General features: G+C 37.1%; 1 protein-coding gene across 3 annotated transcripts in view; it reads right to left on the bottom strand.

Moving 5' to 3' along the window:
- CTNNA1 (catenin alpha 1) overlaps nt 1-27,090 on the bottom strand; it is a 281,607-nt gene that overhangs the window by 79,358 nt on the left and 175,159 nt on the right. For all 3 annotated transcript variants that reach the window (XM_074313590.2, XM_074313589.2, XM_074313591.2), the window contains 2 exons: nt 23,474-23,740; nt 20,846-21,049 (listed from right to left, as the gene is read on the bottom strand). In XM_074313590.2, the coding sequence (XP_074169691.1) occupies nt 20,846-21,049; nt 23,474-23,740 (471 nt within the window). The remainder of the gene's footprint in view (nt 1-20,845; nt 21,050-23,473; nt 23,741-27,090) is intronic.

The raw sequence follows: 27,090 nt of genomic DNA, 5'->3' as shown, positions 1-27,090 counted from the left end.
GTTTGGAATATGCCATAAATTTATATGAAAACTCTCATTTGGAATGTGAAAATTCTTTCCTAGAACCAGTGAGTTAAACAGTCTTTTCTCTTTTTTTTGTGCTACTTTTGCATGTGTTTCACACACACGCACAGCCACAGCATATTGCTTTTGAATATTTTTGTTCAACTCTTAAGCAAGAGCTAGGAAGTATCCCTTTGTTGTACGGGTGTGTTATACAGGTATGGAGGAATTAAGATTTGCCATCTAAAGAGTAACCAACTAATGAAGGCTTTTAAGACTCAAACATCACTATTACTGTCAGAAATCCCTGACTTGATAAAACTAATTGAGCACACAGTAAATGTAGGAAATGTTTTATCATTCACATGTAAGCATTTCTAAGGTCAAAAAAGAAAAAGAAAATCTGTTAGTGTTGAAACACAACTAAATTTTGACTAATTTCTCAATTTAAACTAAAGCAAATATTGCTAGTGTAACTTAGTATGTGACAAAGCAGTATTTCAATTCAGCAGGAAAAAAAGATGGTTTATTAATAAATAGAACAGACATAAGTCACTATTCAATTGGAAGAAATATTAAGTTGTAGCACTTATCTCACACCAGGCACATGAAAGATTATGATGGATCTGTACTGTGTCAATTTAGCTAATCAAACTATATTTCCCAAATATTCCCTTCCCTGCATTGTTAGCCTGGACCACATGAGACATCCTTGTTTGAGATTTGAATGTTGGAAATGAAGCAGCAACCATCTTTTTTATCCTGGAGAGATAGATACAGGTACAAGGTGTTACTTCTGCAAGGTCACACACATTGCTGTTTGGTGCGGGGTCACTTTGTTATCATGGGGCAGCAACCAAGACCACAACGCCTACAGGATGTCCTCCTTCAGCCTTTCTGACTTCTGGGTCAGGTGCATACTTAAATCTTTGACAAAGGGAGTCATCTTCTGCTTCAGGAAACCTCTATCATTAGAGTTGGAGGCCTGGATGTAGTAAGAGGCCAATACGAGTTCCCAGCTGCCCTCTGCCGTCCAGCTCACGTTCCAGAGTAACCCTGCTTCACATGTAGCATCTTCTTTTACTGACTGCATGCCCTGCTAACTTCTGGCTCCAGCACCAGATGCAAAAGCAACAGCCTCACATCAACTGTTTAATCTGTTCCCAGGAATGCTTTTCAAATCCCTATAATAAATCGCTTATATATCTTTCATAAATGCTCTGCTTCTGTCATTGAACTCTGAGTGACACAAAGAGGTGTGTGTAAGTAATCTAAGATGGGAAGGCATTTTTACCCCAAACAGGAAATGCCCTAGTCATAAAACAAAAGATAAACAGACATTTATGAAAATAAAAACAAAACTTTGATATGCTGAAGAGAAAAAGTCATATGCAACGTCAAAGGACAAATGACAGATTTAGAAAAAATACATGCAATGCAGCTGGCAGATATTAGCTATCTGCAATGCAGATGGCGGATAATAGCTATAATATACAAAGAGCTCCAGCAAAACCAACAAACAAACAAAAAAGATACTCAAGCCATTAGAAAAATGGACACGGGTATGAACAGGCAATTCACAGGGCAAACCCAATGACCAGACAAGTATATAAAAAGATCATATGAATTCAAAAGTGGTCAGGGAAATGCAAATTAAATAATGAGCTATTACTTCATACTCATCAGATTAGAAAAATTAAAACAAACAACACCTACTGTTAGGATATGAAGAAAAGGCTATTTTCTTACACTGGTGGTAGAACTGCAACTGGTTTAGCCTATTTTGAAAAATAATCTACTGACATCCGTTCAAATAAAAATATGTATGTACCATTCAACCCTGCAGTTCCATAGAAATAAAATCCAAAATCTACCTCATAAAACTAAAGCACAAACACAAGGTACAATGCTTGCAGGAAGAGGGGAGCTTCCTTCAAATAATTGGTAGTATATCCACATCATGAAATATTACTCAGCAATTAAAAGATCAGAGGGAAATCAGGAGACTTAAAAGGATTTTAATGAGCTATAAGAAGTAGGTTTGTAAACAGAATCCCACTTTGATCAAGAAAACACTTACACACACACACACACACAAAAAAACATCTATGGGTGGGAAGGAGACCGGTGAGGTATTATATAAGCAGAGAAAAGTATGGAGATATTCACACCAGATGGCTAACACTGGTCCTTCAGAAGAGGAAGATGTGGCATGGAGGAGAGATCTGAGTGGAAGGAGGAAGAAGAGTGGAAAGGGATAAATAAGAGGACCCAGCATGGGTCTATAGATCCCACTTATGGAAAAGCTGTGTGAATGTGTACGTGTAAGTTTAAAAGGAGGATTATCTTTGCCTTTATACATTTTGGTGTCACACAGTTGCACTTGTTACAAGTGAAGCCTAATTTCTCATAATTATAATATTTAAAAATGCAATCCGGACTCGAGGAAGGAACTATAATTGAACTACAGTGGTTATCAGTTGCACTAGAAATTAGAAAGGAAGTGACATTCATGTAAAAAGAAAAAAAGCGAAGAATAGAGGCAGTGGAAAGGAGATGTAGAGTGGAAAAGAGATTGGAATCATTGTTCTGGAAAACTGCCCAAAAAAGAGGTGAAAGAAAGTACCTCCCTGAGCTAAGCCTAGAAGCAAGAAGTGTTGCTATGGGGAGAGAGATGTGGCTATTGGCACACAGCCCCACAGGTAAGGCTCATATTCCTGGGAACTCACTGAGGTACTGTTAAAAACCAATCACTCAATCTCTCTTTCTCTCTTTTCTTTCTCTCCTTAAAAGGTTAATGCCAGGCCTAGTAGAAATCTCCAGAATCCTGCTCCAGCACTATAGCACTACTGATTGGGTAGCACCCATGTTAACCAGATGTACACATACTGAGTATCTCCCCTGCTTGTAGGCAGAAATCATTCATCCCCACAATGATACCACCATAGCCCACCTTTACCCACAGGCAATGGATCACCACCTATGACTATCAGCTGCCATCATCAATTGGACAACCTCCAGAGGAGGTGACTCCGCCAAGGGCCCCAGAAGCCCTGAGGTCAGAGATCAGGCACAATAGTCCCCAACAGGAAAGGAAGAAAGGCAGTGCGGATTCTCCTCTCCTGGTTATCTGTGACGTGAACGAGACAGAGTATTTTGTGAAATTATCCTGAACCTGAACTTCCCCAGTATATGTCCCTGACAACATTACATTGCATGTTTTCTACTGGCACAAAGAAAAGAGTGCTTCCTGTTTATTTATTTATTGAATAATCTTTTTTCCTAGAGCATAGAATGACAGTCTTTACTATGGCTTGAAGCAATGCTCAATAACCCCTAAACTGAATGTAAAAACTCTTTGTGTATGGTTAAGGGTAAAGGTCCAATATTAGAGAGTGGAAACTAAATCACACACACACAAAAATTTTATTATGATTTGTTGGAGTTTTCTTAAAATTTTTATAGTAGTAATTGGTAAATTTTAAATCTGTAGAAGTACTGCCTTTGGGGCTCCAAAACCAGAAAGCATCACTCAAAATTAAGAAAGAATAAATGAATGTTTTTCTGGATAAGAGCCAGGGTCAGGCGTTCAAGACCATAAGAATTGTTAGATATGCAAAAGTGAAAGACTATATATACTAAAATGATAAAATCTTCGAAGTTATTACAGTGAATGAAGACTACTTTAAACCATATGTGATGAAAAAGATAAATTATGAAGTGTAAAGAGATTTGACACTAGGGAATGAACATTCCAAAGTAAATACCTGTTGGCTATGTAGATAATACACTAGATATGCTGTCATTAACAGTAATTATTTGTTAAATAGAAGTAACCTCAATGTTACTATCCAGAACAGTCAATAATAGAGCACCTAACCTAAGGCTACTCAATCTGACTTGGTTGAGAAACAATTCAGACATGAAACAAGACACAATGATTTCCATTCCAGCCTTGAAGACTTCGCTGCAGTAAAAGCCCTGCCACAGCTGATGCCACAGCAGAGAGAACGGCAACAGGGGCCTCTGAGATGAAATACCTAAGAAAGACGCAGGAAAGCCAAGACAGACAGGAAACAGCATGCTTAGGAGTAAAAACAGAGAATGAAGCAGGTTTTGGTCAAAACATGGGGGTGTGGAATGATATTCAGTGGCCCTAAGAGCAAAGATACAGAATATTTAGGAAAATATTTTTTAAAGGAAGAAAACAAAATGAGCAGAAGTCAGCAATTATCACAGTAAAGCCTATTTCCAATCAAGTTATATAACCCTCAATACAGACAGACACGTAATCTTTACCGTGTGTGTATGTGTCTATGTGATTTACTGTATCTACATAAAATATTTCTGGAAGGAGCTATAATAAACTGTAAGGAGAGAAACTGGATGGCTGGCGAATAGGAATGAGAAGGAACTTTATATACACTCTCTGTATACTCTTTTATACCCTTTTAATTTTGAACTATATAAATATATGAATTACCTATTTTAAGAATTTTTCTAAAAACTTTTTATTAGATATTAAGAAATAATGCAGCCAGAAGGATCTCAGCTCAACCACAGAGATCTACATTTTTCAAAACAAACCTATGAAAGCCAGCAAATGAAATGCATTCGCATTACTCTTAGCTTTAGTATCATTTCTGAAGCAACTAACCATAATCCAATGAGCAAGTTCGCAGGTAAGATCTGAAGGCATTGCATCTCCTAGGTGAAGAATGACGATGCCAGCCAGCCCACATGCCTCACTTCTAAGTCGGCCTGGCTTAACTATAAAGATTTTTCCTAATAAGATTTTTGTCTTCAGACACTTTTGAGCTTTAAAGAGAGAGAAAGATTGTTAACATGAAAGGGACAGAAACCTTCTAGAACTCACACTATGTATTCCAGTATCATTTTATACTACACTGGCAATGCCTAAACTTACGGGTTTGGGTTATTTAACCAGTTCTAGGGTATGTAAACTCTCTTAAACAATGAGCTAGTAGGTTTATTAATAAGACCAGGAAAAGTCTTACTCATAACACCATTTTCCTCTAGTGCTAGAAAGATGTTTTATTAAACTAGAGAGGAAATATAAATACAACTTGTAGAAAATGACTGAGAAAAGAAACTATATGGATATAGCATTCAAATAAAAAAATTATTTCAAATGCAATCACCAAATCCAAAATGGATGGGAAAGAATAATGAGGAGATTTTACACACAGATGCCTATACAAAACTCAATTCAGAGAATGAACACTGACGATCAGAGCCTCCCTTCCCCATGCTATATAACTGAGAATTAACTATAAAGAAATATGCTAGATCCAAGCAAAATGTACATTTTAATAGTAAAGAGAACATATTATGAATCTGGGAATAAGGCCACCAACTTCAGGCAAGACTGTTAAGACAAATGGAGAGCAATAAAATAACCTCTGCAACAGTTGGCAGGCACACACTTGCTAAAAATTAATATAGTCTTTAGACATTATTACCAGAATGCACATAAAAAAGAGAAAATTCTCCATATGTATTTGACCATTGCTGAAAGAGGAGAGGTAGGGGAGGGAGAGAGGGAGGGAATTAAGCTCTTTCACTCTGTAGAATGAGAAATGCAATTATTCTAAGAAATCACTGGAAAGCAGAACAGCTTAAAATATAAAAACAGAGCACTTAAAAGTCTTAAACCACTCAGAATACTAAGATGTATTAGTAACAGCAGCGGTAATAGTAGCAGGAGTATTAACAGCAGGGGCTGTTTACACCCTCCCAACCATGCTATGCTGTGTGCCACACGCTATCAGATCCCCAACTCAGTGCTGAGGCCACTGAGACTTTGGGGGATTTCAGTAACTCTCCATGCTTAGAACAATGTCGCTCCACAGAAAATCCCTCTGATGAGAAATTAATCTTAACGCCAAGAATCTATACATATTGGTAAACAACGTAATTCAAACATCTTTGGAAGGTAAACGAAGCTGCAGATTAGGTAGATTTTACCACCCCAGAAGCAGGGCCACTAAATCCCAGCTAAGCGAAGAGAATTTTAAAGATACAGACGAGCCACTTGATTTATCTCCCGAAATGTAGGCAACAGTAATTACCCCTGGTAACCTCACAACTAACGAGACATGTCCTAGCCTATACAATCCCTGTCGTTTTCAGCTTCTACCTTCAACTTCTCCATCTCTGATAAAGAAGCACTTCAACAGCACCAAGCTCTAAGCAGCAGCAATAGAACTGGGAGCTGCCCAAATACTTCCTTTCTGTAATTCACTGAAAATTTACTTGGGCCAGCAAAGTAAATGCTCCATCTCCGAGGATATCCATTTAGGGAGACTGCCTCCCCAAAAGAGGCTTCACAAGCACCTGCCCACACTGATCTGAGAGGGACTGTCCACCAAAACACATCTTTCTTACTTCCTGCCATACTGCTTGAAATTCCACCATCAGGCTTCACTTTGAGAATTTTCTTTAAAAGAAACAAAAAGAATGTAAATGCCCCCCAAATAAAGCAACAGTAAAAAGCAGGAAAAAGGAATAATATTAGATTTTTTCAACTGACCCTTTGACTAAGAAATTATGACAGCTAAAAAGAATGTTTTCAGTTTTCCCGCTAGTTGCAGGGGAAACTGAAGAATTTTCAGAAACTCCTTCTCTCACATGAGTTTATTTTTACAGTTTGGTCTGGTAGCAAGCAAGCCTCAGCAGATAAAAGGAACTAACTACATGGCAAGTTAACATTAATGGGAAAACCCTGGGAAGAAGACATTATGGTTCATCTAACCCCTGTTTGTAGCTGTAATTTTATTTTACATACACAGATTGGAGACTTATTTTCTGCTTGCAAAGTTGTTGCTGGCTTCTGTGATAGAACTGAACTTCTGTGATAAAGCCTCAGGATCACTGAGAGCTGTGAAAAGGCTGCCAACTTTAGGCTACACTACGGAGAAAAGGCCAGCAGCTGCTTGGGTTCACCAAAAGTTGGTAGATTTGCAGCTTAGCTCCGCAGGGCAGCTTACCCTACGGGATCAGCCATGCTGGTCTGGGATGGTACCACAGAGACCAGGAAAAGCCTGTGTGACACGAACCGCACATCTATGCTGTTGGGCTCCAAGAACTCCTCACAGAATTAAAAAGAACAAAAACCTATTGTAGGCAAACAAAGTAATTAAGGTTGTTTAAAACAATCTACTTCACTTCCAACCACTGCTACATCTTTTTAAAAATTCCTTCTAATTCAAGGGGGCCTAGAATATAGCTATGCTACTACTATATACATATGAGCACCATTATTTCAATCCAAATCCAATACATTCCTCTGACCACACACACACACGAATCTAAAAATACTATGTAATTAATATAAAAGCTGATTCTTTTTCATAGTTCTTAGAGTTGTATCGTCAAATTCTAAGAGATTACATGCAGAATCTCCAAATAAAAAAGCCAAAGTGTTTCAAAGTATGGAAATTTAAGGGCCAATAATATGAATATTGTACAGATCCACCAAATTTTCAGAGACAAAAATGAAAAAACGGCTTGAAATGATACATGTCCTGGGTCTGATGTCTAAGTTTTTTACCTATTTTTGATTCAACAAGCCTTCACATGACATATTCCTAATTTAAATAAAATAGCCACAGAAGATTGCAGGCCATTAGTCTGTTCAACCCGAGGCCAGGAGATCAAAGCGGGCAACCTTGTGCACAACAGCGGCTGTGAATGTGGCCAGTGTCACTCAGATGGCAACGGCAGACATGGGCCTCACTGCCAAACAGGGAGAACATTCTTTACTTCACATGGGATGAACAAATTGCCTTGACTCCTACAGGAAATACAATTTAAAATACTCATCACATCATTAGCATATATAGATGTGAAATAGCATGGGAATATTGTTAAACAACTTTATTAAGATATACAATTTATTAAGATATAATTCATATATAGGTCACCCAGTAAAGTGTACAATTCAATGCTGTTTGGTGTGTGTGTTTTTTTAGTGTATTCACAGTTATGGGCAACCATTACCATTAGAACATTTCTATCACCTCCAAAAGAAACCCCAGTACCCCTTAGACAGCACATCCTTGCATGTGAATACTTAAGTGCTGAATTTTAAATATCCAGGACAAGGTGTACACACCTGATTATAAGTTTAACAGCTCTAAATTTGTTGTGCTTTTCTTAAAAGTAATCTTTAGTATTAGCCTAAATTTGCTTATACCCCCAGTATCACAAATTTAACTATATTCTCTTTCAAAAAACTCTCTGGATAACTCCTGTTTGTGAAGAAGGGTACCAAGGCAATTAAACTCTAAAGTACACTCTCTCACACATATGAATACACCACTTTTTAGCATCTACCAACAATTAAACAAAAATACATAAAAAACAAAGCCCATAAACCCATTTTTAAACGTTTCTATCCAATACTGTGTACATGACAAATAACTACCCTACGTCTATGGCACGTGTCTTTCTGGGTTTAGGAAAGTAGAAACAGGCTCCACATCCCACTGTGCCGAACTTAACAGGACCTTAAAGAATGTTAGACACTCTCTTCCTCCACCCACATTAAACATACACCCCCTAAAACTGTTGATTCACCGGATTCTCAGCTGCCAAGGAAAGCAGACTAGCTTAGTGTCTGACATTTCCTTTTGGCAGTCATTAGTCCTTAATGTGTCACTGTCTAGAGGCTAAATGGAATAGGTTCCTTTCGTTCCTACTTTGACGGATCATTTTCTTGGGCCTGAAGAAATGTATCAAAGGCTAAATCCACCCGACAAAAAAGCTGCCAATCAAAGTTATAATATTAAAATAATAGTATCAAAACACCTCTCTCCATAAGCCCCTTATCACTAGCATCTGAATAGTAACTTTCTACACACCAGCAAATTAAAGGGGAAAAAGCAAACATTTCCCAAGACCTCTGGCAATGTCAGTGAGCCACCCACTAATGGGAAAAGAGGATGCTTCTAGCCAGTCTTGCTTATAAAATCGTTCTTTAATGGTTCTTCATTCCCACCAAGCCAAGAGGTTTGCCATCCCCAGCACACTAATTAAATCTTAATTCTAAATCTATTAGAATTCGCCCACTCCTCCATGCCAATCAATGCCAACCTTACCTTTCTGTCTCTGTATATCCTATTTAATATAGTTTTATACACGCTCCAGTGCTTTATAATAAAACAATTTCATTTATGCTTTTTTAAAAAATCTCCATTTTACCAGCATTATCTCTTCTAAGCCAGATCTCCTCATTCTTATTTTTGCCCACAAAAACAGCACCAAGAAAAGGAAAAACAGAAAAAGACAATTGGGGATAAGACGTTTATATTCAAACAAGGCTTCTCTAGTGAGAGGTCATGTCTTTTAATAATTAAATCAACAGCAAGAACAAGAATCTGAAATCATATTGGCCAAAAAAATAGTGTTTAAGCCACCTAAAATTGTACTGAGGTAACTTTTTTTAAAAATTATTTACATACACTTTTTTCAGTTACAGTTGACATTCAATATTATTTTATGTTAGTTTCAGGTGTACAGCATGGTGGTTAGACATTTATGTAATTTAAGACGTGATCCCCATGATTAGTCTAGTACCCACCCCGCACTATACATAGTTATTGCAACATTATTGACTAATCCACTAGGGTGGATTTAGCCTTTGATACATTTCTTCAGTATATATTCTCTATGGGCAACTTCTCAATTAACAGGAAACCTGTAGAAGTCATGCCCTCCCCCCCACCAAAAAGAAAAGTCCTGATTACTGCCATTTATGAATTCCATTCAAAGTCTAGTGAACAACAATGTAAACATCAGTACTAAACAGTATAATAGTCAAATAGATAAGAAACAAAAGGTTGTTTACTGTATAAGATAGAGCTTTAAAAACAAGACTCAGGAGGGCACTGGCTCTGCTATGCAATACTTGAGGAACTGGACTGCGGAATGCCTAGATGATGAAACAATGACCATTTTTTGCCTTAAAAAGTGCTTGCTAAGAATTTAAGAAAATTGCACAATTTACCAGTTACATTCCTTTTTGGAGAATCCAATCTAGTGACAAAGGGTTTACTTTGACACAAGTGCACAATAGCCCCAGCACAGCTGGGCAACCCGCCTTAGGAGCAGCCAAACAGGATGTCTAGGATCCCCCCCTTAGCTGGCTGCACCCTCTTCCAACTCAGACACCTGACCCATTCTTACCCACTGTGCTGCCTATAATTCACAGCTGCTGCTCACCCACAAATTCACTTCACCATGACCCCTCATGACCCTGACTGCACTTAATGGCATAATTTCCTGCTTCAGTTCCCATTCGCTAACTGCATCATTTTCCTATTATTTTCCCATACAAATTCTCAAGAGAATCTAATTGGCCTACAAGACATCATAGGCCAGCCTATGAACTAAGGATTGAGAAGGGAACTGGATGAGATAAAACAAGGCCTTCCTGAGGTTGCAAGACAATAACTTTTTTAAAAAGAGAAGTTGCCTCAACACAATTTTAGGTGGCTTAAACACTATTTTGTTGGCCAACATGATTTCAGAAGGGCTGTAAACATGACAAGAACTGTGCCCTTAACCACCTAGTATACTGACACCAATTCAAATAACCACAATGATAGTAACAGATACCTTTTTAAAACTTTTTATTATGGGACTTTCCAAACACATCCAAAAGGATTGAGAATAGTAAATCAATTTCCTTATGCAACATCAAGCTTTAACAACCATCAACTTTCTGTTTTCCTATTTCATTGATCACCCTTCTGTTAGTTTTTTTCGCTGGAATATTTTAAAACAAATCTAAGACACTGTGTCATTTCGTAAAGGAGTCTCTTCAATGTACCATTCCCCATAAACCTATGTTTATATGTGGATGTTCAAATCTTGTCAAATCTTGAGGTAAAAAGAACTGCCATATGACCAAAACCTCAAATGAAAAACACAGATTTACTGACGTTCATCGTTGTAACACGAAAATTAATGTAATTCTTGATTCAGAGTGGTTTTAGGAAAATGGTTAACTCTGCACTGGCTGGAAAAACCTATTCAAAAAGAATAGTTTGATTTAGCTTCTAGAGTGTGCCAAAATGAAAGAGCTACAGACAGCAAATAAGAGCTAGCAAATGGCGTCAGTTTTTAAAAACTCTGACTAGAAATTTCAGTTTTAAAATCAGATTTCTTTCTGAACATTACAAAATTTAAAATTGCTTTGAAGAAGAAAAATCCAACAAATGTCTTCCTAAAGCTTTGAGTCCATTTCCTCAATTAACACATTTTAAGTCTAAGAAAAACTGGCTTTGAAAAGGTGACGGGAGGCAAGGGGATCCTTTATTATAACAGAAATCATTAAGTAAGGGTATGAACGACCAACTTTTAAAAACCAAACAATTTTCCCATATATAATGACTTTATTTTTCACCAATACAAAATCTTAACTGCAACATGAACAAGTATGTTCTGCTTCCCAGCAACAAGTGTATTTATTATTATGAGCTTTAAAGATTATAATTGGGTATCACTGGTCAAATATTTACGATTTTTCTTATAAAATATTTCAGGTTATTTTACATCAGGGAATAATAAGCAATGTTCCTATAGATACATGGACAAGGACAAGCAAAAACATAAATCTTTTCATTCTTAGAAGATGAGTTTTGTATTTGAATCTACAAAACCAGTAATTCTCCCTCAAAGCAGGGAGAAATAACTCAGGACAAGTATGCTCTGGAGTTAAATTTAAAGGACAATTAGCAAGGACATCTTGAAATAAGATGCCACACTGCATTCTATTTGGAATACTATTAAAACTACAAATTACAAAACCAAAAGTTAGAGTATCTGCAACTGGAATAAAACCAGAATAGAAGGACAATCATTTCAACACATCTGAAAATAATACTTGTAAGACAATTTACTGCCCAGATGTTGTTTCAGCATAAAGCATCTCAAAGGAAATATCTTCCTTATAGTGTGTCTCCAAATCATGTCATTACAAAAATGTCCTGACATCATTTTCAGAGAATGACCAAACAAAATCAGTTCTCAGCAGTCTTTGATTCTAAATATCCAATATGCCACTTTAAAATAAATAAGCTATTTAGTGACTGTCAAGTACTTACTTAGCAATCATCAGATGTGAACACAGATTCAACCCAAAATAAACAGAAAGAATAAGGACATTCACTCAGAGAAGAAAAACATCACATTCCACAGACTTTCACCCTTCTATTTTTATATTATGACTAAGAAATATGAAAACCAAAGTAACTTTCAAGAGAGCAGGCCTGAAATCAGAGAAGAGGAAATTTCCTGGCAGACAGGGCTATACCTGTCTCTCGCAAGGAAAGTTTAGAAACTCAATGAGTTTTCATTAACTACCTTAAATTCTCTAAAACACCAAATTCAAAAAATTATTTTAAAGATCAAGGGACATAAAAATATTAGGGCAGACAGTTATGATTGATAAGCTTTTACTTTTACATGTTTGTCACATATGAGCATTCTAAGATAACATAAACAGCCTCCCAAAACATCCAGTTTACTAATTTTAAACAATTACAATATTTTAAATAAACCAATTTCTTATCAACACATGACAACCTTGCCAAAAGTAAAGCCTACTCCTTGGGCCAAAAGAATAAATGGGGTAGAAGGAACTGTATTATATTACTTAAAATAATACCAATTTGCATATGTACAGCACTTGATAGTTTTATGCTCACATCAAACATGGTATCTCCCTTGCTCCAAATGAGGAGGAAAAAAGACCCTTCTTGCTATCTATGATTAGATGCTTGAATTTCAAGATCATCGCTTCCGGTATATGACAATTTTTGTCAAATAAAAACATTACGGTGTGTCCTCATCCACCTATTCACCAAACTGGGCACCGTGCAACTTCTTGGCTATTCCCAAAGTCAAAATGATTCAGGACATAGAGGCAGCCACAACAGCGCAACTGAAGACACTCACAAAAGAAGACTTCCAGAACTGCTTCAGAAAGCGGCAAGAATGATGGGGTGTGTTCGAAGTGTGGGGGGAGTATTTTGAGGGAGATTAATGGCAATGTGTCTTTTACTGTAATAAATTTGTTTTTATTTAAATATTCACCATATTGTTTGATCACATCTTGTACATATTCAAGTGCAGATAGAACATTCACAGAGGTAGCACTGGGTCATAAGACAAACCTCGTAAACAAATAAAAGAACTGGAATAATGCAAAGTATGTTCTCTGACCATACTGAATTTGAATTAAACTAGAAATTAATAACACTAGAAAATTTCCAAAAACCTAGAAATTAAACAACATACTTCCATATAATCCATTGGTCTCAAGGAAAATTTAAAAATGTTGTGAACAAGAATGAATATACAGTATATCGAAATTTATGGGATGCAGACAAACCAGGACTCCTATGGAAATCTGTTCTAAATCTTTACACTTGAAAAGAGGATAGGTCTCAAACCAGTAACCTATGTTTTGCCTCAAGAAACTAGAAAAGGAAGAAAATAAACCCAAAGGAAACAGAAGAAAGGAAATCATAAAGGGCAGAAATCAGTGAAATTCAAAATAATAAAGAAAAATCAATGAAACCAAAATCTGCTGCTTTCAAAAGATCGATAGACTTGATAAACCTGTAGCCAGACCGACAAAAAAAAAAGAGAGCAGATACAAATTAGTAATATTATGAATGAGTTAGAGAATATGGCTACAGATTCCCCACAAACAGGACAACAGAATGCTACAAACAACTCTTGTCATGTAAAATGTGACTAATTGGATAAAATGGACTGCTTCCTTAAAAGCCACAAACTTTCAAAATTTATCCAAGAAGAAATAGATAACCTAGACAGTCTTATATCCATTACAGAAATTGAATTCATAATTTCAAACCTTTGAAACAATTTGTTGGCTGGACTAGATTAAGGCTTGGCAAACTTCTAAAGAGGGCCAGGTAGCGAATATTTCAGGATTTGGGAGGTATTTGGTCTCTGTCACAACTACACAACTATGCCATTATGATGGAAAAGCAGCCATAGATGATAAGTATACAAATGGGCATGTCTGAGTTCCAATAAAACTTTTATTTACAAAAATACATGGTGGGCCAGACTTGACCTAAGAGCTATAATCTGTCAAAACCTGCACTAGATAACTAGTGTCACTTCCAAATCCTAAACTTTATAATTCTGTACTTCCATGGTAAAAAATGACTTTGATATATAGTTCAAGAAAAGGATGATACAAATGCTATCACATAGGTAACTGACTCTGTTTTGACTTATTAGAAATGTATACTACAGTAAACAAACAAAAAAACACAGCTCACCACTTCAATCAAACTAGTTTTGAAGGAATCGTACCTCAAAAAGATGAATCAAGTCCTTATTATGGTGAAAAAGCCTCAATTTTTCCATATTAATAGTGCTTTGGAAATAAATACAGTATATGATCATAAACAAAACCTAAAAATCCAAGACATATAAAACTAAGGGTCTAAGTTTATTTTGAAACTTTATACCATTATGACCATAAGAAACTGTCAATAATGTGGGGAAAAATACAGAAGAAAATTTATATTGCCTATCATCCCACCACCTACTGACAATTACTAATATTCTGATATATTTAGAGGTTATTACCTTTTAATCCAGAAACATTTTTTATATATGAAATATTTTCAAGCCTGCCTGACATCTAAAGAGCTGCAAGTAATACCAAGGACAGTCTAACAGCAATTTTGTGGAAGCTAAAACCCTATCCATCTGCAGCCTGACACTGGGCAGGTTTCCATGTCTGCTCCATCATCCTGATTTCAAGAGACCACTCCACTATTGCTCTATTAGGCCAGCACCATTTCATCTAATACATAAACATGCATCTTTTTGCATATAGAAGGTTAAGAACTTTGCCTGTTAAATATTGCAATTCATAATGCCAGAGTAGCATACATAGGAAGTGATACAAAATATAACTGGGATGAGATGTCTTCCTCAGAGTTAAGAAGCTCTTTTAAACTTCTCATCCGTAAGAAAAATCACACATTAATTTTTGACAAATAAGGTTTCCAAATTAAATAAATGCTGCTGTCAAGAGAAGTCTTACATATGCTCAGATTTTGCATTCAATACAACATCTATTTATATCTAAATTCTCCCAAATATGCTAGGCAGCCCAGAGAATAGACACAAATCAATACAATCATCTGCAAGCAAAGCTACAGAACTATTGACTAGCAATACAGGTGAGGAGACCCAAGGGTGCAAACAAAGATGGAAATCCTAGCATATTGTAAAACAAAACTCAGCCCCTGTAGCTGCACATGGCAGAGCCAGCTGAAACATCTATGACACTCAAGTTAACACCAGAGAGTCTAGCAAGGGAAGGCAGGCTATGAAGCTTTCTTGTTCTGCTCACTTCAGGCATCTATACCAGACATGGGGAATTAAAGATTTTGATGTAAAATTTATTTGCTGACTTGCAAAGATGTGTAATGATAAAAAGTATTAAGAGCTCAGACTTTCAGGTCAGAGGGATCTGAGTTCAAGTGTCAACTGTATATATATATGTATTTTTAAGCAAATAACCAAATAAGGATTATTATGGAAGTAAAATAGGCAATAATGTATGTTTCTTATCACAATGGCTGGCATATGGTAAGCAGTATAATATTTCAGATAATCCTTATTTTTATTGTTAAAAAAGAAAAAAACAGATATGTGTACATATACATATGCCCAGAATAAAGTCTGGAATGCTATACACCAAAAATAGGTGGTAGGATTACATGTGACACATAATGAACACAGAACTTTTATAATCAGAAAAATATTCTAATTTTGAAAATAAGAAAATGTAGCCACAAAATAATGCAGTAACAAGCTCTTCGCGGAGTCCTTCAGAGGCTGGGAAACTCTGGCAATGCTAAAGTGATTCCAGGAAGGCATTTGCAAAACTGAAAAGAGATTAGCATCTAAATTAAGTGCTTTCCTTCACTACAATAAAATATATTTTTGAAAGTGAACATTAACTGCATCCTATTCATACATTCCATATCAAACTATTAACCAAAATCAAATAAAAATTTTATACCTGATATATTCAGAAAATGAAAACCCCTGTACAATACAAAAAATGTCCAGTTATTACATTCCTCTTTTAGGACCCTACAACCACTGCATCCATTGGGGCAAGAACAAAGAGAAAACTTATCCTTAAGCAACATCAGCCTCACCAGGTCCTAAACTGTACCGATTTTCTTCTGACAAAAACTATGTTTTTAGGTATAAAAAATATAAACTATAACAGGTATATGTATGGGTTACTGTGCCATTCTGGCCATTCAGTAAAGTTGATGCCAAATTCTTATCTATTCTCCTGAGCTGGTTGGTTACCCAGTAGTCACAACTATCCAAGAGAAACACAAAGCAAACAAGAAACATAAACTATATATATAATTATAAATTTCCCAGTAGCCATTAAGTTTTAAAAAAAAGAAAAAAGTAAAGTTTAAGTACAGATTCTTTTTAACCCTGTATATCCAAAATATTATCAATGAGGTATTATTAACATACTCGTATTTTATATCCTTTTTATATACTAAGTCTTTGAAGTCTGGTGTGTAGCTTATATTTACAGCACATCTTAATTTGGACTAGTTACATTTCAAGTGCTCAACAGCCACATATGGCTACTGGCTACCATACTGGATGGCAGGAGCTAGAGCTACTCAAGCCCGAAGTGTGTGCTGCTTCTTACCAATTAAAAGTCCTAACTCTAGTCAGTCAACACATACCATAAACCACTAGGCAAGACTCCTCAGGCCAAAACCAAATGGAATTCATTTCAAAGATTGAGGTCTTCTATGTTTCAGACACGGTGTTAAATGTTTTCAGTTTGGGTTTTGGTTTTGAGGGTGGGGGTTGGATTTGGTTTTTGAGGGGTCAGAGGTTGGAGATGGATATGGTAATAGAGACAAATAAGTTTGGTCCAAATAAATTCTACCATTGGAAAAACAACTTAAAGCACATGCCCTAACAAAGGGAGAAAGGAACATTACTAAGAATCAGCATATCCCTCAGCAGAATGAAGAGTGTTAAATAAAGAATTCAGCCGTTTAAAGTACAGGGTTCTTCAGAAGGAGGTTTTTAACTGGCCTTGAAATAACTTCCAAGAACATTATAACACACAACTGGGCTTCGAAGTCAGCTATTATATATTTAAGGAACAAAAATTTAAACCCAACTTGGTAGTTTGTTTTAACCAATTAACCTAATAATTTGAACCTTAATTATATGACTATTTTCTTTATATGCAGAGAACATTAAGGTTAAACTATTTTAAAATTTATAAACACTGCATAGAAGGGAAGAAAACTGGAAATATATATCCCTAAATGTTAACAGTAAAGGTGGTTCAGTAATTTGATATACATGTATGTTCAATTATGAAAAAATAAACAAAGTGGCAATAACTCTTTTCAACTTCAATTACATTTCCTTTTAATGTCAATCCATTTACTTTTAAACCTTTTAAGATTACCCCACCCATCCAAGCTGTTTTTCTTTCTCTAGAACCCTCACAGGCAGAGTAACCTTAGGCTGACAGAGCAGGAACAAATTAAACTTAACCACAATAACCACATTTCATTTCATGGAAACCTGAGAGTCATTTGTGGAACTACAAAGACCCACTGAATGGTTAAACCTCTGCTGTCAGGCATCTGAGACATTTCCATGTTAAGTAAGCAGGGGTCAGATGCATTATGTCTCACATCAATACCTCTTATAGCATCCTAAAGTAAGTTAGCAATAGAGCCAAGACTATCTATCCTCCACCTCTTCAAACCACAATCCAAGCAGGAACATTAAGGCTGCTGGACTCCTGGCCCTGGGAGGCTTTAAAAGGGAATTTGGCCCTCACCAGATGAATTAAATTCAACTCCACTCTAATCTAAAATATCACTTTCACTCACTGTTTTATTTCAGAGTACTTGGTTTAATTTTTTTCTACAAATTCATCTGTGTACCGAAGATGTACAGAAAATGAGGTAAACCACCCATGGCCTCCTCTCCCAAAACCTTCTAGAATGTAAGGCCAATAAGGGCAAGAATCTTTGTTTTTTTCACTAATGTATCCTTAGTACTATGAACATCCAAAATTGTTCATTTTATTCATTCTCCCAAGTCAGCATGAGTTCATTAAGCAAGCACTCACTGAGTACCTCTGCTAGCATTATACTAGACCCTGGAAGAGTATTTTTAAAATAGTTCCCATCTTTCAAACACTTAAAACTCAGCTGCAGAAGTTACATGGATAAAGAAAATACAGTTAAGTAATAGTTCGAGGAAGTAAACAATTAGGTGCAAAACTTTAAGCAGCAAGGAAATAATATAAAAAGGTGCAGTTTGAAATGGGCTTCAGCAAAGAGATTGGGGGGGGAGGCTTGAAGGAAGAGAGGATTAGGTTTAAACAGGTGGGAAGGAAATTTCAAAAATATAATGAATGTCCTACTGCAGGCATGAGCTCAGACTGGTCTGAGCAGGTGAACAGACTGGAAGACGGAGAAAGTGAAGAGAGCCGGAATAAGGCAGAAAGCAACAAATGCAGCAAACCATCAGAGCAGTTTCTCCACCTTACCTGCACGTTGGAATCACTTGGGGAACTTTTAAAAATACTGACAACTGGGCCTCAATCCAGTAATTCTGACTTAATTGGGGTACAACCTAAACATTAGTAGTTTTGGAAGTTCCCTCTGGATCCTAGTGTGTATCCAAAGTTAAGAATCATTGCCTTAGAGGAAAGAACAATGTAACTTGGTAAGTGGCAACACTGGATGAGAAAGGAAGACTCGAGATTATGGAAAAAATTTGAGAGTATATTATCTATTTAAAAAAATGACATTACTGAGAGAATCCAGGCAATGAACAAAGTAAAAATATGTGAGCCCTTCTGGACTTTACCACTCTGTCTATAAAGTTCCATGTAGTGAACTAGTTTTAATTAATCGAGATTGTCTCAATTCTCCACATACCGTAATTACTTGCCCAATCATTTTCAACAGAAATCATCAAAACTTAAAGTGAACCATCTTTTAAAAATCAACCTAAAGAAAATAAATCCTCCATTAAGTCCTCTCAGGTTTCCCAGCTAGAAATCATCTCATCCTCCTTGCAATTTTAGCAGTGCCTAGAATAGCATTCCCCGTAAGTGCCCTGTAGAGACCCTGTGTGTTTCAGAAGGGAGGAATCAGCCTCGTTCCTTTTACACAGTGCCAGCAGACTAGTTTGCACGTGACACATAATATGAACTGAGTGACAGGCAGATACTGCCGGTTAAGTTCTGATTGTCACTAGAGGTTCTAAATTATTTTGATGCTTCATAAATAAGCAAAAATATATCTCCAGTTGCTTTTGCTTCTTGCAGACCCTTTTACCGTTTGAAGCTTTCAAATGTGCTTCATTGCCCTCTCCCTTTATCCTCACTCTATCCCTTTCTGACAGGACCTAGCCTGATCACTGCTACACGAGTTAACACAGGAAGCTAAATATTTTTATCTTTACGAGAAACATGCCCAGACACCATCTTCTAAACTGTATTGCTGAATCTCATGATAATTTCTCTCAAAACCCCCATTATAATCCTCAAATTTCAGTCAAACATCAATTATTGTTCTAGTTTTCACTTCCATAATAAAATGTTATATTAAGAGTGCCACTATGGTCTCCACATCTTCCGTATACAAGACTGTTTCCCACCTTCCTTACATCCACGGAACAAACAGAAAGCACTATTTGTCTGATACTCTAGGGAGAAACCAGAAGGTCGAGCATGACCAGGGATGATTGGCCAGAAATCTGACCAACCCCAAAACTCAAGGGGTATCTTGCAGACTGGTTAGGAAGCTCTAGTGTGGAGTAATGAGGACAGATTTACCACATAATCTTCCCCACCAAAGGCTGTTTTTAATGTGTTTCCTAATCATAACTGCATTGGACACTTTGGCACCACTTCAACACTGCACACGATGGCAGATTACTGATCTACATACGCACCATGAGCCCTTCGTTTACTGTATAAAACTCCAACACTGGGATCCAGTCTTCAAATTATCCATTTTTTTACATTTTCTGATTTTCAAGCTCAGATATGGGTTTTTAAATGTGTCCTACATTTTCACTGTGACATATCAACCACTTTTTCCATTTGATTTAACTAAGCCTCTAATCTCATTTTTGTGAAGTAGACTGAATACAATCAAAACATGGCAATGGCTTAAGAAAATTCAGTATGCTCCACTAATTTCACAATATGGTAGAAACAAGATAAACACAGGAAAGCATTCATTTTTACCCCAGGAATTCCATCATGACTCACTATTATCTGTTCTCTTATATAGGCATACAAGTAAACAAAGAAGATATATGACAAATGAACAAATGAGAAAGTACCAAGATCTTTTCCTGAAAAGTATTAAGTAGGCAAAAATCACTAGTGAAAACAAATGTGCACTGTCCCTCTTCCCTTTAAAATAATTTCATATAATTTTTTATTTCATTTATTCCTTCTTTGCCACAGGAAAATATTGGATACAAGGTCTAAATTACAGCAACCCTATATTAGCAATTAATAACTGGAATGGAAGAGGAAGTATCAGGGAAGGAAAAAGGAAGGTAATGACAATAGAGAAAAAAATCAACAAGTACTGTGTTTGCTATGGTAAAAAAAAAAAAAGACAGGTATCAAATTTCATTGGTTTTTAAACAAAAACCTTAAAAATTCAAAAACACTATTCAGTCTAATACAGCTCTGCTTGGAAACACTCACATTGCCCATGTACTCCGAGAGCAGGTCCTGCAGGGCCTGGCGCACGGCGTTACATTCCGCCACGATTCTCTCGCGCCGGTCATCGCGCGTGCAGGACGAGTCGGCCATCAGGGCAGCCCCACTAATGATGCTTTCCAGGCGCTCCTCCAGGGACGGCCTAAATCGCTCCTCACTGAAGCTCAAGGGGTCCACAATGATTTGTTTCTGCAGAGGAAGCATTAATTGAATGTTAGTACTAATCTCTGTTCCCTCCATTCTTTGAAAAGGTGAGGAAAGTGTTGATTAGAAAAAACCAAGAATTTAACACAAAAATTCCAGCGCCTGAAAGAAAGTTATACTCCTTGGCAGATGAGGGGGCTAACCCACACAAATAGGTTTCTGGTGGTTCTCTTCTCAGAGAAGGCACTTGAAGCAGTACTAACCAGCTGAATGGGGCCTAGATAAGGTATACCACCAATGCAAACACAAATACGTCAGCATAAAAATCATGTTCAAATGACTTAATCTAAACACCTAAAGGACAGTCTATACAGTATTAGTACATTAAGGATAAATAAGTTAGCTCTCTTTTTATTTTCTAGGAGCATAAAACTGCTACATGACACCAGCAGAACTGTTTCACCACACACACAAAAATCAATAAATAAAAAACAAAACACTAACTTCTGTACTCCAAGTTTCAGAAAAGAATGCATTTATCATTAATTTCAACCTATTTTCCTTACCTTACACATCTCATCAAATTTTATGAACAATTCAGCCTCAAATTTATCCTGTTATGTCTAAATTTGAGACTTTCTTTGCTCAAAGACCTCCACGTATTGTAAGAGATGTAGTAATCTGTCCCAACAGTTACATCTGTGATATAAGTGCCCCAATAAGAATAAATCCTTCCTATGTTTCCCCTTCACTCCCCGACTCCACTTAAATCCAGCTTTACCAGTGATAAGTGAGGTCAAGTCACAAGTAAGCTATAGGTACAAGGTCAACATCAACACCCCCAGGACAGCCGCTACTGGCCTCCCTCCAACTTCTCCACTTGATACAATTTATCCTTTCACTGCTAAATGTCCGTGCAAGTATTTTGCCTTTAATTTTTCTTTATGGAGAAGATGTTCTTATTGATTTCAACTTAAATGCCAAGATTTTTCTTTAAAAAGCTTGCCCTTCTCCAATAAGTATATATTTCTTCTTTCCCTTCCAAAGAAACGTCAGTTTCAAAATTTAACATGCAATACCTTGAGTTTGTTATTAGCCTACATTTTAGCTATTCAACTAGATTGAGTTACTGCAGGATAAACTGAATGCACAATATGTTCTGACCAACAGGAATCAGGAATGAATGCATACAGAATTTTAATGGAGTCACAGAGCTATAACCTACCTGCGATCATTTAGCCCAACCCCCTCATTTATTAATTAATATTACTGATACTATTACTCAACTGATATTACTCAACTTAAGACAAATTGTAACCCTTATTGCCTTGAAAGAGGCCAATAGCTCATACTGCCAAATTTGGGGGGGCAGGGGGGACAACAGTGCCAATAAATTGTAAGGTACATCACAAGCATTTGCTATAAAGTCACGTAATGTTTAAGGCTGCAGAGTAAAACTTCAGTTCTGACACCATGGTCTTTAGGCTTAATACTGTTCTTAGGATTTACGAAAAGTCTGGCATCAGCCGTGCGTATCAACAAGGATCAGCTCCCCGAGCCAAAGTAAAGGGGAGAGACAGGAAAGGAAAGGTAAAGACCAGGGAAAACTGTTAAAAAAAAAAAAAAAAATGCATTCCATTATACTGATTCTTCACTTCAAAGCATTCCAACTTATGAGAAGGTGCTGGCCACCTGGAAAGCAATTTTCCTTTATGGTAGTTAAAAATTAACCCAACAATTGGTTTTTAATTTAAAAAAAAAAAAAAATCTTAAACTGCTGCCATCTACTGGAAGCCATGAGGCATTGTGGGTAAAAATTTTAAAATACAAAACCCACCAAAAAACTTATTAGCTACATAGGGCAGTATGCACATGGAATGTATAGGCATCATCTATAGTAAAAGGTAATTATACAGCATTATGCTAAGAAAGTACTTCAATCCCAAAATTGCTAATCTTGATTAAGTTTAGTCTATTATTACAATTTAGTTGTTGAGGAGAAAAAGTCTACCTAGGCAGACAAGTAAAATTATGACAGCACTTCTGATGCAGTCACTTAGAATGTATCTGTATCTCCCACTAGACTGTGAGCCCTTGGAGGGCAGAGCCTGTGTGCACTTTGCTCTCTATCTCCCAGCTTCACATCTGCCAGAAGGTTAAAATCTTGGTTGAAATGAACTAAACTCAAATATACTCAAGAAAGAATGACCTCATAAGGAAACACAAGTAGCATAAAAGAATTCAGAAGTTTAACTCAAACTAAAAAAAGAAAAGATAAATGCTTTCAGCCACGTCAAGTAGACTGATGATTCATAAAATTTCTTTCAACTTAGATTGCAAATCGAAGTAGAAACTGGGCTTTCATCAGAAACCGGGCTTTCATCAGAAACCTTGATCACAGTTCCCCAGATATCTGTTAACTTTGGGGGATGGTCAAGAGCCTCAAGTTTCCTCCCAAGCTTAACTTACATCAAAGTTATTCAGGGCGTATGCCAGTTCTCCGCCGCCGCCCTGGTGCTGGGAGGCATCATCGGAAGCCGTGGCCTGGGCTGCGTTGGCGATGCCTGACACTGCCTGCTGCAGCTGCTTGTAGATCAGGTCTCGGTTGGCCTTGTAGGCTGCGACATCAGGATGCTGCAGGCACGCCTGGGACGCAGTGTAGAGGATCGGAACGTTTTTCTGCAGGATTCCTCTGGCTGCAGCCATCTGATCACGATGGCCCCCATCTTTCAGCTCCTACGAGAATGAAACAAAAATTGGAACAGTCTTTATATAGGTTCTGTTCATACAGAAATTTGTCAGTAAATACTGAAAAGTCAGACTTTCTACTAATTAGACACAGTATTTTCATTAAGTCTGGCTTGAAAGTTCGTTACAAAGGAGGCAGTAGGGCTTAGTAGGTAAGACTTCAAACTTTTCCAAACCACAGACCTGAATTTCAATTTCTACCTCTACTTTTTCCTGACTATTGTGATCTTATTTTAACTCTCCATGGTCCGTTTCACCTTCTGTAAAATAGGAACAATAATAGTACCTCTCTTCTAATTGTCTTGAGGATTAAATGTGATAATGCATGTAAAGCACCTAGCACAGCACTAAATAAAAAGCGAAACGAAACTGACTAGCATCTTGATTACAACTATTGTAAAGATGTACGTACCTACTGCAACCAAAACAGAAAAATCATTCAGAGACACATTTAAACAGAGAAGATTTATTATGAGGATTTCTTTTTCATTAAGTTGTAAACATTCATTACAAGAGTTTTGTGAAATGTGGGGTGGGATACCACAGGTCTACACAAACTATGCAAAGCAGCCAGGTGAGGATGTGGAAGGTTGTCCTCCCAAGAACACAACACCTGCCGTCCCCTCCCCCACCCCAAAGGCCACCTCAGGACACAGGTCATCGGGTACAAAGCTGAGGCTCCTGTGCTCCCTGACTGTAAACCAAAAGGTGTGCATTTCACCGTAATACTCTATATACATGTGGTCTTAAATGAAACTGTCCTTTTTCAGTTTCTTCTACCCCATAATGATAATCCACAGTTAAAAGGATTTGAGGTTCCTGGCATGGTTTCCACTACTAGCATCAACTTGGTAGACCAGGTGAATACACTAAGTGACAAATAAGTGATACCAACAATAAGCAAGATGGAAAGGGGGTACTTCTGATATCCCACTGTTACTGAAGCTACTCAAAGGAGAAAATAAAACAAAACTAAGCCTTTAGTAAATGTGGATCGCCACCACAGAAGAGAAATATAAATGATAACCCTAACTGACCACCAGAGGTGTTACAACTCTATTTTATGTGTGAGCATAGAATTTCAATGTTAATGTCACCAACTGAATCTTAGAGAACAAATTTAAATGTTTTATAAATGAGTATTATATATGTAAACATGTAAGAGAAAACTGACTAACTTAGAAAGGCCAAAGTCAATTACTCAAAGACTGACTTAGCTATTGAATGGCTCATCTTTCTAGATGAGTTCCTAACTAAGCATCAGAGACACAAACAGGCTTCCTTTTACTGAAACTTCATTTCACTATGTATTTTAGGTTTGCATCTTTATTCAAACCTTGTGTAATATGACAGCTTTCTTTTCCTCCTAGAATTCTTTCCTCATTTAGAAGCTGAATTTGCAAGTAATAGCTCACAGCACTCCAACTGTCCTGTAGCACAGTACATTCGGCTAAATATTCAGAAAGAGGACCCAATGGATTTAGAGCATCCGAGATCATTTCAAGACTCAGGCTATGGGCTGAGGCTAATCATTATGTCTAAACACGAGTTCTGGGCAGCATTTCTTAAATGTCTTGCCCTCACCACAACTTCACGGACTTCAAGCCTTCTAGGGAGACATTTGCCTTTAAACACTTGTATTCTTCTGTTTCTGTTTTATAAAATGCTTTGCAATCCACTTTGGCATTCTTCCTAAGTACCTATAACCTAGATCAGTATAGCCTCTTACAAATATTACCAAAGACCCTTGTGGTCACCTAAAGTTAATAGTGTCAGAATTACTATTCAACACCTGACTTTCCTACAGCCACTGCCAGGCCTGGAATGATACACTTCTACCCTTCCAAAGACTACATTAGGTTAAATATTCAGAAACAGGGCCCCATGGACATAGAGAATTGATGATCATCTCAAAACTCAAGCTATGACCCTGGGCTGGGGGCTGACCATTATGCTAAAGCAGCCGGGGCACATGTTCTGTGTGGCACTTTTAAATGTCTTGCCCTCCCCACAATGTACCTCTGACAGACTCCTATTTACTAAGTATTGGGAAATATATGTTACTCTATAATAAAAATAACAGCTAAGTATCATCATGTGTCCTAACTGCTAAAGTGTTCTCCTTTCTCTCTAGAACTGCTTTTGCCGTTAAGACAAGGAAACTAGATTTTGTTAAGTAGCGGTTAAGAAAATGGACACTCTCACAAGGCAGCACTATTTACCGTAAGAATAATGATCGATCATAAGTATTCTTTTCAAGATACATAGTGCTTATAAGTAATCCAGATTAGTGAAAAAGGTGACCTATTAAGCAATATAATAGATTATTTATGAAATTAGAGTCCCTTGGTCTATACTTTAGCCTTCATGATTCTTCAATTTCACCAATCCAGTTGTGTTTCAGGCAGACTCAGAAATAAACAGAAAACATAAGAAGGAAATTACTGTTTCCAATGTAATTTGAACTAACCATCACATGCAGTGACCAAGAAACACAAGCTAACTTCTAAACAACCTATAACACTCTCTTACCAAGAGCTGGAAACTCAAATGAAAGTTTCCTCTCATTTCCTTATTATAAATTGTAGCCATAGATACACTTGATCAGAAATGTCTTCTCTTGGACTCAAATGACTATAAAGAAATGGTCTCTGGTCAAACCCAGCCAGACCAGACTATTTACACATAAAACACTGGCAGAATTATCCATTATCAGTGTGACTGTTCAGGTTTTCAGGAAAATAATTGTGGGAGTCAGAGTTCACAGACTAGGTAAGAAGAATTACAATTTTACAAACTATCTCAACAAGCTCTATGCAGCCGGTGGGTGAAAGGTAAACATGCAAGGATGCCACATCTAGCATATTAGGGAGCCCAAGTCAACAGAGTCCCCAGTACCCAGTCCTTGCAGGAACCACCAACGGCCATCGAGCCTCTGTCATCTGTTACCCTCATCACCAAAGAAGAGCCTGCAGCTTCACGGAAATTCAACACTTCCAGTCAGCAGACAGCATTCTAGCCCACGGAAGGAACAGATTAGGGCCACACTCAGGATTCCATACCCCGTGGATGTGCAGTACAGCAGAGTGGCTTATGCACTCATTCATTACATAAATATTTATTGAACACTACTATATCTAGGCAATGTTCTAAGCACTAGGAATTATAGTAGCAATTTAAACACAAAATCCCTGTCTTCTGGAGCCAGACAGCATAGGTTGAAAACCTCGTTCTACCACTTATTAGATGAATGCCCTTGCCAAATTATTTAACCTCTCTGTGCTACAGCTCCTTCATCTCCAGAAATTAGTGTCTGATCAAGTATATCTACCTTATAC

This window comes from Rhinolophus sinicus, chromosome 5 (genome assembly GCF_057876585.1).
Source record: "Rhinolophus sinicus isolate RSI-liver-muscle chromosome 5, RSI-T2T, whole genome shotgun sequence".
Classification (NCBI taxonomy): domain Eukaryota; kingdom Metazoa; phylum Chordata; class Mammalia; order Chiroptera; family Rhinolophidae; genus Rhinolophus; species Rhinolophus sinicus.
The sequence above is the reverse complement of the archived record's forward strand: the minus strand, read 5'-3'. Positions and strand labels throughout refer to the sequence as shown.